The sequence below is a fragment of the Ursus arctos genome, unplaced genomic scaffold (genome assembly GCF_023065955.2).
Source record: "Ursus arctos isolate Adak ecotype North America unplaced genomic scaffold, UrsArc2.0 scaffold_10, whole genome shotgun sequence".
Lineage (NCBI taxonomy): Eukaryota > Metazoa > Chordata > Mammalia > Carnivora > Ursidae > Ursus > Ursus arctos.
In genome coordinates this window covers 926,854-940,158 of record NW_026622764.1, presented here as the reverse complement: position 1 = coordinate 940,158, position 13,305 = coordinate 926,854, and the positions used below count along the sequence as shown (strand labels likewise).

The window sequence follows — 13,305 nt, the reverse complement described above, 5'->3', positions numbered from 1 at the left end:
CTCTTTTGGGGGCAGGGGGGTGCAGCTTCCCAAGCCCCTGGGCCGGCCTCACCCTGGCCGTGCGGCGTCCGGGCCAGCCGTGAGCCTGCGCACCTGCCCCTGCCCATAGGGGAGGACAGCCTCCGGCCTGATCCCAGCCCCGTGGGCGTGGACTTTGGAAACCCTCTGGGCCCCGTCCCTGGTTCCCAAAGCCACGCAGGTGCATGCGTGGCCACAGAGCCAGGGAGGTGACTGGGTGCTCCATTGAATGAAACAGAATTGTGACTCAGAATTCACAGGAATCCAAAAGTTCAAAGGGAGCTCCTGGCTGTGCTCCGTCCTCGACCTGACCACTGTGAGCGCCGTGGCCCGTGGCTGCAGGGAGGTCCTGGGGAAAAGTGGGGGCCAACCCCGTCAGCATTCTGGGAAGGACAGGCGAGTGACGGCGGCCTCAGGGGGGCCACCCCAGTGTGGGCGTGAAGGATGCCCTCGCTTGTGGCAGGAGGCCCCTTCTCGGTTCCAGGGGCTCCAGGTCCCGTGGCCGCAGCTGCAGTCAGTATGTGCCCCGAGCCCAGAGGTGGGGCTGGCCACCGGAGCCCTGCGTGGGACTCCAGCTCCACGACACGCACGGCAGCCCGGAACAGAGTGCCATGGCATCCCTCTGCCAGCCCCCAGCCCAGCACCCTCTCATCTACGATGTGGCTGACACCCGGGCCGTGGCCAGGGCAGGGTCCGAGCCGGGCTCGCAGACCTCCACCTGCTCAGGCCCCGTGTCTGGGCCCGTTGGCGGGCTCACCTTTGTGGCCCTGAAACCAGAGCCCGTGTGCTCAGGAAGTAGCCGCCGGCTGAAGCCTGTGTTGTGATGACCCTGCGGGGAAGACTTCCATAAATGGGGTGATTTGGCAAAAGGGGTCGGGCCACGCACACGCTCGCAGCAGCCCCAGAGCCGTGGGAAGCTGCCCTGTGCGGCCAGCCCCCCTCCCTGACCCTGCCCTGTCCTGGCAGCTGGAGAGGCGCCCACCAACATGGACCCCCAGCCAGCAGGGTGTGGGCTTCCCTTGGGGTGTGGTTGGCTGGCCTGCAGGCCGGTGCTGACCGGGAGGCCTGGAGTCTGCCACTGCGGTCCTCGACCTCCACCTTGGTCCCGGGAGGGTGGAGGGGGCCCACCGAGGTGCTTCCAGCCCCACTGCCATTTTCGCCTGTGAGAACGAGCCCGTTTCTAGCAGCTCGGGCTGGAGCTGGGGCTGGGATTGGGGTTGGACTGGAGCACGGGAAGGAGGAACGAAGCTGCTGAAGAGGGACAGGAGCGAAGGTCCAGGGACCCCAGGGGCAGGGAGGAGTGCCATGCGCCCCGGGTGGCCACGCTTGCCCTGAGCGCGGCCTCTGTTCTGTCCCTGCGTGTCGCAGCTGTTCCCTCCCTTAATCCGGACCCACTCCAGGAGCCGTTCCTCCTACTTCAAGTGCTGGAACCGGGCGAAGGCAGGGTTGAAACTACAGCCCGGGGCCACATGGGGCCACGTGGGGCCCGCCCCTGCCCAGGATCGGACACGATGACCCATGTGCACCGAGGGTATGAGAGGTTTCTCACCCACACAGGGACTTCCTGGGCCAGCAGGGCAGGCCCAAGGAACCGTCCGGAATGGCCCAAGGTGGCATGAACGCAGGGAGGGCGTGTGCTCTGGGCTCTGCTGTGCTTGGGGGGCCTGGGCTCCCTGTTGGAGCCGAGGGAGGGCTTTGCATGGGCTCGCCCAGATTGGGACGGAAGTGGGTCTGACAGCAGCACCTGAAAACGGAATCCAGGGCGTGACGGGGACTTGGGGGAGCAGGGGCCGGTGTGCAGCCCGGTGCAGGGCCACGCCGTGCGGGGTGTGGGGCGTGTGCCAGCGTGTGCACCCATGGGGCACATGGGTCTTTGTCTTCTCAGGGTGGGACCGGAGCCCATGTCAGGAACCGTCTCCTCTAATAGGGGTTCCGGTTTTCGGATCTGGTTCTGAAACAAGGTCTTGAGGAAACGTTGCCTTAAGTGGGGGGGAGGTGTTTTCAGGTCTGTTCTGACGTGTTTGCGCTGCCCTCGCGGTCCCGTGAGCTGTTCCCTCCGCACATGCCCGTCCTGTACCTGCGTGCATGTGCGTGTGCAAGGCTGCACTTCTGGGGGGACTTCGGCATCCCCCGGTGCCTGCCGCAGAGCCCCCCGTGGGCAGCGGTGACAACTGCCATCTGCGTCCTCTGCCTTGTGGAAGCGAACACCGTCTCCGGTGGTTGTGTCGTTCTCGGTAACGGAGGCCAAGGAGAAAACACCGTGGTCAGAACTGGGGGCTCGATGCGGCCCACCCCCTCGGTGGCTCAGAAAGCCAGGTGCCGGCCAGGGCACAGTGCAGGCTGTGTGTCCCTGAGCATTCGTGACAGCTGGACACCTGTCCACACGCCAGGCACCACACACAGCCGTCCTGCGAGCGGGATGCCACGGAAACTAAGGAGCGGAGGAATGGCCGGAAACCAGGGATCCCTGAGCAGGAAAGGCGAGCCAGCATGCGGACTGCAGCCCCCTGGCTCCAGCCCCTCATCAGAGCGACTCCCAGAAGGCCGCCTGGACGCACCGGCAGCCCTGCACACCGGGGTCCCTGGGGGCCTGGGCAGGTTCAGGTTCAAAAGTGCGTAGCGGCTGCTCCCTGAGCGGGGCCTCCAGGGCCGCAGCGCGTCCGCGGGCTTAGCAGCCTGATCCCAGCCACCCCGCGGTCTCCTCCACGTGCAGCAGGGAGAGCGTTTACGACCTCGAGTCAGAATGCTATTCAGGCTCTAACAAAGGAAAATGCGTACAGAGCTATGGGGTGATTTTAAATGCCTCTGGGAACGGCTGAATGTCATTTCTTCGACCTGTGACACGAGGGTCGCCGTGGCCCAAGCTCACCAAGAGGTCTGACCTCTCCTGCTTCTGCTCCTTTGAGCCCTTCGCCACGGCTCACTGGCCAGGCACCCCAAGGAGCATCTCCGCTTACTAACCTGTCCCTGAAAGTCACCCGCGTGACAAGCCTCTGATGGGCAGTACCTTGTCCCTCCCTCTGAGCTGCTGCTCCTGGAATCTCCACGGCCCCCACTGTGCGGCCTCAGGCAAGTCACTGGCCGTCTCTGTGCCTTAGTCTGCTCATCCAACAGATGGAATAGGATACTCCCACCTGCTGGGGTTGTGACCGATGCACGGACACGCGAGGAGTCCTCGGTGACAGTGACTGCCGCCGTCTCTACCGCGGGAGGCGTTCTGTGGGCACCGACTGCAGAGTCCTGTGGCTGCTCCGCCAGCCTGTGAGTTCAGCAGGTTCTTACACTTCTCCGGTGTTTCCACTACGCCAACTGCTCGTAGAGCAGACGTTCAAGAAACGCTTGCTTTCTTGCCTGATTGAAGGCCTGGGCGGTTTGGGGGAGGTGGTTCCTTCTCTGCGCTGTTGGCCCAGCAGCGGCTCGTGTAGAACTTCACTGAAAGCCATGTCTTCGTTTTAGCGAGGACAAGCGGGGCGATTCCCCGAGTGTTACTGGCCGAGCTGCTGGCCCTCCCCAGCGGCCACCCAGAGCCCGGGGTCCACTCGGTCTGGAGGGGACCCTGCTGTCCCCGACTGCGGAGCAAGTGCAGAGACAACCTTCTGGGGCTCCGATCCCAGCGACCCCACAGCAGGAGTCGGGCCGGAGAAACACGTCATGCTGTGGGAGGCATGTCTGAGTGCTGCTTACGCTCAGGGGCCAGCACTGGCCTTGGCTCGTGTCGTCTCTGCGTGCTGGCTGCAGCTGCCCGGAGCCTGTGTCAAGGAGGGTTCTGAGGGTCATCGGGGCCTGGTTGTCTGCCCGTGGCAAAGACAGAGGTGTGTGTCATCTAGGCCGGGCGTCTGCCATGTCCCGGCTTCACGCAGCCCCCGGGGCAGGGGTCACGCAGCTAACTTCCTGTGCAACAGTGTTCCCAGAGCTACTCTGGGAGTTGTGTCTCGCTCGGAGCCCACGGACTGTGCGCTATGAGTTTCCGCAAGCCCAGGTGTAAGGTGTGGGCGCTCTGCGTGTGGTCCCTGGCCTGGTGCGGGTTTGGACAGTGCATCCCGCGGCCCACCTGGCTGACACCCTACGTAAGACGGGTGTTGAAGAACGGGCAAACGCTTGCTTGGTGGCAGATGGAGACACACCCTCCCGGCGTCCTGAGTGTGCCACGATCAGCACACCCTCTGACCTGCTGTTCGTCCCACTGGACACGGGCCTGACCTCAGCGCAGCGTCCCCTGCTGGGGCAGCTTGTGCTGGGCTGTAGTCCACTCAGTGTTTGTGGCCAGCGGGGGGCGGGCGGGATAGAAAATGCAGGGCACCCTTTCTGTGCGCACCTTGCCAAGGCGTCCAGGTGGTTCCCACACAGGCCTGAGCTGCAGACCTGCCAGGCGAGGCCGCGTGGACTTCGGAGATGCAGCGTGGGGCTCTGAGGAGCGGCGTGGGCTCGGGGCTGCACGTCATCTTCTGCACCCAGTGGCCACTCTGGTCCCAAAGGGTCCCAGGTGGTGGTGGACTTGTCTGGAGCTGAGCCTGGTCCCAGGGCCGCTAAACTGAGAGCCGAGGGGTGGTTCCCGCCGAAGAGGTGAGAGGGCCGTGTGCCCCCTGCCATGTGCTGGGCCCCCAGCCCCACCCCTGTGGGCGCGGAAGGGAAGGGCTGCCCTCTCCGCGACCAGACCCTTGTTACCCTCCCTCAGATGTGACTCTGGGACGGGCTCCTCGCCTGGGGGTCTCCCTTCGAGACAGGAATGCTGGAGACGGGGCTTCTCTGGGCGGCATTGTGCTCACACAGAGCCGTTCTGTGGAGACGCGGGACCTCGCCTGACCCTCTGACAGAGCCAGCGGGCGGGGCGACCCCCTTCCTGTCCAGACTTCTGACCCTGGAGTGCGGGGGGAGGCTTGCCGTTCCCCCGCAGGCTCCTCCGTTTCCTGCTAGCTGGCGGTCGCGGTGTCCTCTGCCCCGTCCTCAAGCTGCAGCTGCCCGTGGAAGAGCTGCCCTCTGCGCCCGCAGCCCCGGAGCCGGGGGCAGAAGCAGCCGGGGACGGAGACAAGCACCACGCGCCGTGGCTGTAGATGGAGTGACCTCTAGATGGAGTCCTTGCACGCACCGCCTCTGTGCTGTTTCCAGCCCGGCTGTGCATGGAGGAACTCTATCGTCCACACCTGAAACGGGGCCTTTGACCTAAGGCCCAGCATGACAATGCGTTCTGCCCCAGAAACCTCACGAGTGTGGGCTCCACAGCAAGGCCGCAGGCTACCACGCCCCCGCAGTCCGCAGGCCACGGGCTCTGGAAATCCCGCACCACCCTGTGTGCAGGTCAGAGAGAACTTTGCCGAACTAGCTGGATTCCAAATGCTGCCGCAGGAACTCACCAGGTCACGCGCCTCTCGTTCTCTCTGTTCGACGCAAGTTCTTTTTTTTTTTTTAAACATTTTTTATTTATTTACTTGACAGAGATAGAGACAGCCAGCGAGAGAGGGAACACACGCAGGGGGAGTGGGAGAGGGAGAAGCAGGCTCATAGCGGAGGAGCCTGACGTGGGGCTCGATCCCAGAACGCTGGGATCACGCCCTGAGCCAAAGGCAGACGCTTAACGACTGCACCACCCAGGCGCCCCTCGACGCAAGTTCTTTGAGCTCGTATCCCAGCAGGTGCTGGGCTGGGCCCTGGGCTTGAGTAGTGGGCCCCAAGACTCTCCGGTGGGGGTGCAGGGGGCTGGGAGGCCCAGCTCAGGCCAGGAGGTGGAAAAAGGCCTCCCTGAAGATGTGTCCTCTTGGCCAGGAGTTGAGTAAGATTGGACTGGCTGGCAGACATGGGAGATGCATTACAGGACGCAGCTCGTGCAAAGGCCCTGAGGCCTGAGGGACCTTGGTCCACCCATTGGAGGAGCTCTGGGAACATGAGAGTGGCCAGCACCCACAGAGGAGGGTAGTTGATGAGGCCCAAAGATGTCTCTCCAAGGAACCAAATTCATGTTGACCACGATCCGGCCAGTGGGCTGTCCCTCTGTCACAGACTACAGGAATGGTCGGTAACTGCAGGCCTGTCTCTGTCACATGGGAAAGCCCTGTGCCATCGGTGAGCGGGGCACAGAGTGCAGAGTGCCCGTGCTGTGTGGTACTGAGCTCAGGGATCTGGGAGCGTGGGGAGGCGGTGCTGCCCAGAAGACTCTGCGGCGCGGGCTCGGTCCGTGGACTACCGTGCAGTGTCCACCGTCAGAGGCCCGGACGCCCGTAGTCGTCTTTCCTCCTGGGCTGGTGGAGTCTGGCGGGAGTCTTGAGGTGCTGGTGGTGGTGAGGTCTGAGGAACTGCCCACACCACAGTCTACGCCCATCACCGATGCTGGGTCCCAGCTAAGGGACTTGCCTGCCCGGTGTTTGCTGCCTTCCCCCACCCCGGGCACATCTCCAGACTTCCGGAGGCCTTGCCTTCCATGGTCCGTGCTCCAGGTCTTGTGTCTCCGGGCTTACGGAGGCCGAGTGCAAGGAGCAGAGGCACAGGTGTGGTATTGACCACACGCTTACTCCTTCCTGCCGAGAGGAGGAAGATCTGAATGTCCCCCCACCCCCGCCCCGACCAGGCTGCACGCTGTGCACGAGTGTGTACAGACAGCACAAATCACCTCGTCTGGAATCTGGAAACACCTTCCAAGCTCTCTCGGAGCGGTTGTTCCCAGCCCTGTTCTCCTCCCACAAAGGAGAGCCGCCGCTGAGACGTCGCGCTGCCCGCGGGCAGCTCCCTGTTGGGGAGGCCGTGCAGGTCCCGACACTCGGGGTGCGATGAGCACCAGCGCTGTCACTTCCGGACCCCAGCCACCGCCACCGCTGCGCTGTGGGGCTGAGCGGGCTCAGAGGCGCCGGGCACCCCCGTCAAGCGCAGGCGGGGTCGGAAGGCAAGGCCGGCGGGGTGGGCGGGGCTCCACGAGGGACCTGCCTGTGCGCAGCCTGTATCACCGTTTACACAGGCTTGTTTGCAAGACCGGAAGAGCAGGCTTCGAGGCTGGTCTGTGCAGGGAGCGTTTTGCCGCCTCCGTGGGGATTTTCAGGGTGGAAAGGCTCCCTGGCCCGGATCTCCAGGCAGTTCCCGGCCTGGGTCTTAAACTGCGTGTGGCAGGACCCGTGAGTCATCAGCAGGGGTCCTGAGTCTCTTTGGAGAAATGGTGTTAATGTCCCAGAATGTAAATTCTGCCGTTCAGCTGGGGTCTGGCTATGAATTACGCGATCGCTAGCGAGACGTTGACTCAGAAATGCAGAGGCCAGCAGACACCAGAGCAAGGCCGGCACCCCAGCCTCACGTGCTCCGTGGTGACAGGCGACAGCCCCACCCCAGGCCCCTGATCTAGGACCTGCAGCCCGCAGGCAAAGCCACCTTTCCCGCCAGCATCTGGCTCAGCGCTGGGCACCCCTCCCTCCACGTCTGCGTCAGGCAGGCAGCAGGCCCCGGGCGCGGGACAGAGCTCTGTTTCTGTGCGTGTGCGGACAGTGTAGACCCGCTGTGGCGGCCAGGGCTCCTTGCCGACCCGCAGGTGTCTGCCGGGCTGCAGTGGCCCCGGGGGCGCCCAGGCCACCTCCAGAGCCGGGCGGAGGCGGTGCTGCTCACTGCCAGCCCTCACGTCCCTGAGCCCTTCTGCCCGCACGTCCGTCCGTCCCTCCTCCCTCCCACCCGCCTCTTCTCTGTGCCTCTGACATGCACCACATCTTCAATATTGATGAACTGCCCGGCACACAGCTTTCTGTGTGCTGAGAAACAAAGGTTTCTGTGCACTGGAAACAGAAATCCCTTTTTCCGAGCACGTGACCGCGGGTCGCCTCAGGTGTCTGCCGACGTGCACGGCTGCGTGAGGCGGTTTCCACCGAATGACAGTGCTGTCTGTCTGCTCTCCCTGCAGATGAAATCATGCACCAGGACATCACCCCGCTCTGCGCCGCGGACATCCAGGACCAGCTGAAGAAGCGCTTTGCATATCTGTCTGGTGAGCGCCGGGCGGGGGAGGGGGGCACGGTCCGCGCCAGGCTGTGGGCACCCTTGGTTTCCTGTGACTACATGGCCCCGAGCGCTGGGAGCCGGGGACAAAGCACAGGACATGGCCTGCTTTGGGTTTCACCGAGGGCCAGGAGAAGCTGCGCAGTGCCCGGGGGAGGGCGGCTCGGGGCCACAGGAAGAGCCGGCGCGAGGTCCCTCGGGGTCCTGAGAGGGACGCAGCCCGAGCGCTCCTGCCTGTAGACTCCAGAACGTTCCCGTGACAGGTGACGTAGGAATAGGGCACAGCTGACCTCATTCTCGCAGCGTCCAGGGGCCGGGGGCCTCCCTGGCCGAGCACGTCCAGCTTCTGTGGAGAAGGCCTGGAGTGCAGCTGACATGTGTGAGCAGCCTACTTGCGCCCCCAGCCTATACTGGGATCCCCCTGGATCCCCAGACCCTGTGTGGCTCCGCCCTTCCCTCAGGTCCAGGTTTTGCCTCCACCCTGTGGGACGACCTGCCGTCCTGGCTGGCTAGCTGTGGTGCACGACCCCAGCCACTGGACAGTGCTGGCGCATCGTGGGGCGAAGGGTGTGATTGCACCTGTGCGGCCGCCCTCATGGCTGCATGGGGGGCCCCCGTCTGGACAAGACGACCTGCCACAGGTTCCTTGTGCCGTCAGTCAGGCCCTCCCCTTCTCAGGCACGTGGCACTACGCGCAGACAGCCCTCTCCCCTCCTGAGCCCCCGGACCAGCCCCGTGTCCCCAGGGCTGCCCTGGCCCTTCCCCAGCTCACTTGCCATCTCCTGAGCTGGGAGCTGCTCCTCTGGCCGGGTCCTGACGTGTGACCCTGGAGCTCAGGGGCCCCGTGGGAACTGGAGGTTGTCAGCAGGACGGGGGTTTCTAGGGGGACTCATCAACATTAACACGGCGTTGCTTCATGTGGTGCCTCGGTCACTGCGAGGGGCGCTGCCCCAAGGGCGGAGGAGAGAGGGGTGTCCTTTAGAGAAGTGAGAACCCCTCGACAGTATGGGGGTCTTGGTGCCCAGTGGCAAGAGGCTGTGGGCCCTCTGCCAGCTCCCCCCATCTCCCCAACCTGTTCTCGCCCCTTCAGGACCCCAAAGGCTCATGGCTATAGTGTGCCAGTGACCAGCTCATGACTTCGACCTTCCTCCAGGTCATAATCCCACCACCACCTCTTGGCATTATCTGGGGAGGAGGCAGGCCCCAGGCCGGCCCCGAGGCCCCTTCGGACACAACTCCGCCAGCGGCTGGGGAGGGACTGTGCAGACGTGACGAAGGTTCCCCCTCGGTGGCTGTGAGATCGTCCTCCGTGGGCCTGACCTAGCCGGCTGGGCCTCATGGGGGCCGGGCTCCTCCCACATGAGGAGTCTGAGTCCAGGGATTTGGCTGAGTGACACTGACAGGGGACCATCCCTTTTCATGCCGCACCCGGCACCTTCCTTGGTGAATGTCGGCGCTGGTCCGGGGTGCGCCTGACCCCGTCCCCCCTCCCAGCGCCTGCCTGGTGTGCCCTGCATTCATCAGGAGGAGTTCCTCCTCCCCCGGATCTCCCAGACAGAGTCAGCTTTTCAGCATCATTCCATCAACGTCCGTCACACTTGCTGCTTTTGGACGTCATCATAATTCAGCAGGATAGCGCAGGATACGCCTGAGAAACACCAGGAGTGCCCAGTGGCCCCAGCCGTGGCGGGGGGCTGCCCGTGTGCACTTCCATGAGATCCAGGATGTGGGGAGCCCATGCTCACCGCTCAGGCTGCCCCAAAGCTTAGAGAGCTCGAAACAACCCCTTTTACCGGTTTATTGTTAACTCCCTGGGTGGGAATTCAGGAAGGGCCGGCCGCGTGGTTCTCTTGCCCTGTGTGGCGCTGGCCGGCCGCAATGTCAGGGGGCTACACGCACACACGTGGTGTTTTGGGGCCCCTGCATGAAGCCGGCCGCTCCCTCCCTGGCAGTGCGGGCTTCCTCTGCATGGAGGCCACGGGGCTGCTGCCCTGGGGTGGTCAGCATCCAGGAGGGAGCTCCAAGCAGGGAGGGCAGACGCTGCCGAGTCTTGCAGCCCAGCCTGGAGACTAACACGGCATCACTTACGTGGCATCGGACAGGCCAGGACGGGTGGCCGGGGCAGGAGACATGGGCGCATCCCTCCAGGGTGCCGTCTCCCGCTGCCCCGGACACCGGCGAGCAGGCAGACCCGGAGCCCGGGCCCTGGCAACCGCTGCGTACTGTCAGCCCCTCTCCGGAGCGTTGTGAGACAGTTGAGAGCACATGAGCCCCAGACCAAACAGCCTCTTCTTCCAGCGCCTCTTCCCAGGCCCCGCGCCACACACTGACGCCGCCAACGTCCTCTGCTCGCCGTGCCCACCCGGTGCTCTCCCCTCTCACGCTGCCAAAGGGACGGCCCCCTTCAGACCTGAGCTGTCTGAAGCGGTGGGTCGTCGACCCACACAGAGCCTTAGGAGGTCTGCTCGGGCAGGAGACCAGGTGTCGTGCGGGGTTGAAAGCAGCTCCCAGCACAGAGAACCGTGCTTCTTAGCGCCGGCGAGCAAGCAGGACGCCGTGGAAGGGAGCGGCACAATCGTGTGGAAGGAGGCATAGGGAACATTCTGGAGGAAATGCACTGCGTGTTCTGGCGGCTGCCCCGTGGCGGCAGAATAATGGGGGATTGTTGGAATGCATGTCACTCTTGTCCACACCAAGGGGTTCCTTGAAAAGCACACACTTCTTTCCTAATAAGCGAGCACAGCCTTGACAAAACGCCGTCCATTCTCCGCGGACGCTGGCGCTCGGGGAAGGCGCCCGCACTAAGTGCCGCCTCGCTCTCTCCCCAGGTGGGCGCGGGCAGGACGGCAGCCCCGTCATCACCTTCCCGGACTACCCGGCGTTTGGCGACGTCCCCGACAAGGAGTTCCAGAATGTCATGACCTACCTCACCAGCATCCCCAGGTGCGTGTCGCTGAGCCCCAGGGCTCTGTCAGGGAAGGAGGTGGTGCTGAGGGGCTCACGGCCCACGCGGAACCCGTGGGGTCCAGAGCAGGCGTCCCGCCCCTCCCCTCGGGAGAGGTCGGCTCCAGCCCCACCACCTGGGGTCCGACGGAGCCCGGGGACCTCGCCTCGCTCCGTTGGACAGACAGGGCCGCCGCGAGTGGCAGGGGCTTTCGTTCCACGGGAAGGAGGCCACAGCGCAGAGGTGGCTCTGAGAGCCTCTGGGGCTCGGCCTCACACCCTCACGGGGGGAGAACTGCCCCGAGAGACGACTCCCCCAGCTGTGGTCCTGCTTTATTGAGCAGAGCAGAGCCCATCTTCCAGAAAGGCAGGGAAACTTCCTCATGAGCTCCCCGGCCGCACAGGGGCGTCCTACACATCCACGAGCCGAGGGGCGCCCACCACACCGCCTGGGGCCAGCCTGGGGCACCCACTGCACCCCGAGAAGTGAGGATGTAGATCTCACACTCTAATGAACGAACACCATGGCTCTGGACCGCCTCGCGGGTGACCTCGCTCCTTTGGTGACATCAGGGCGAGGAGGCGGTCAGCTGCAGTGCAGGACGAGGACACGAGGATGCCGTCCTCATTCCTCAGTGTCCGTAACGACAGGTTTCTGAATTTGTGAAACTTAGAGCTCTGTGAATTAATCTAATCCAGAAAACAGACCAAAACAGCAAGTTCAATTGGCTGGTTCCTATTGAATGAAAACTGCCAACCAGTGACAACCCATCACCTGTCAGTGTTGGGGGGACCTAGATTCTTCTAGCAACCGGGGGGTGGGGGTGGTGAGCCCTCCTCAGGGACGTGGGTGCTGAGGGGTCATCTGGCAAGAGAAAGGTGGGGTCACAGCCTGGGTTGCGTGGGGTCTGCCGTCCTTTCTATCCGAGCACCGGGCTCCGGGCTGCTGAGCCTGGGAGCAGGGACAACGGAGGCGTCTCCTGGGGCCCCTGGGCTGGCCGTGCACCCTCAAGGGGCTTCCTGGTGGGGCCGCAATACCTCAGAGTGTCTCCCTTCGTTGTCCTTGGGCCTCGGGATCAGAGACAGGACGGCATCTCAGGCCCACCCTCCCCCCGAGGCCACCAGGCGGGAGTGTAAGCTCACCAGGAGGAGCTGGTGGGAAGATGTGGGCTCCCTGTGGAGAGGCACCAAGGAGGGTCCTTGGGGAAGGGATGCCGGGACGCCAGGGTTCGAAGACATGGCAGGGACCCAGGACGGTAACTCCGGCCCCCTGTGTGCACGGCAGCAGGCATGTGAGGCAGGCATGTTGGGACTTGCCCGCGAGACAGGGCAGCCCCTTGAGTGTGAAATGACTTGCAGTGGTTTTAAGGAAGAACACGTTCAAGGGATTTAGAGAGAAAATGGGGGGCGGCTGGGGTTGGCAGCTGACCGTGGACACCCGTGCTGTCCCTGGTCTTCTGGGTGGGTTTCGTCCTGAGTCCAAGAGAGGCAGTGGCCAGCTCAGGACTCAGGGCACACAGCGGGCAGTGGTGGCTTGGCTGCAGTGACGGCTCAGGGCAGGATAGGGGTCACAGGGCACTTTGTTTCTGGTCACTCTTAGATGTTTTGAAAGTCAAAGAATCATGTTATATCTGGAAATGTTGACAGCTGATGATCCAGGTCTGATGTAGAGGCGAGCCCTCTCCCCAGGCCACAAGCAGGTGTGATGCTGGGGAGGGGGCATCTGGACTGCTAGTCCTCTCGGGCCTTCCAGGCTTGCACATCTCCTTACCCAGGAGTCCCCCCCCCACTGGTCTTGGCAGACTGTCTGGCCTCAGGACCTTTGCACTTGCTGCCCCTTGGTGGGCCACTTCAGGCGGCTCCTTTTCATGCTTCAGAGCCCCTCCTCGGGGAGATTCTCCATCACACCTACCAAGAGAAAGAAACAGGCCCCTCCATCCTCAGGGCCCCCTGCCCACCCGGCTTCCCGGATCTTACCTGATATGGTGGTATGACAGCGTGGTTTTGGTCCACGTCTGCCCGAGGTCAGGGGACGGCAGGCACGTGGTAAAGGTGTGCTGGACTAGTGACCTGAGTTTGCAGATGAATGAACAAGCTGCCTGACTCAGAGGCCCCTGAGCTCCCCACTTTGATTAGGAGAGAGCCTCTGTCTCTCCTCTTTTATCCCCAGCAGAATGAGCCCTTTTCGGAAGCCTGGTCTCCAAGAACACGTGCAGGGCTCATGTGCGAGGGCAGAGGGAAGGAAGTGCCGTCGGCTCTGCGGCTCCGTGGTGCTGTCCAGCTGGCCGAGAGGCCGCCTTGCGTATTTGAGGCCTGGAGCCCCAGGCTCCGTTTCCAGAGACAAGGCTGCGCAGTGGGCGTTGGTCAGCGTGTGGTTCACTC

General features: G+C 63.7%; 1 protein-coding gene across 17 annotated transcripts in view; it reads left to right on the top strand.

The window, feature by feature from the left end:
• The window catches only part of MCF2L (MCF.2 cell line derived transforming sequence like), a 95,844-nt gene that overhangs the window by 33,081 nt on the left and 49,458 nt on the right, over window positions 1-13,305 (top strand). For all 17 annotated transcript variants that reach the window (XM_057307072.1, XM_026488776.4, XM_057307095.1 and 14 more), the window contains 2 exons: window positions 7,886-7,969; window positions 10,809-10,923. In XM_057307072.1, coding sequence (XP_057163055.1) covers window positions 7,886-7,969; window positions 10,809-10,923 — 199 coding nt within the window. The remainder of the gene's footprint in view (window positions 1-7,885; window positions 7,970-10,808; window positions 10,924-13,305) is intronic.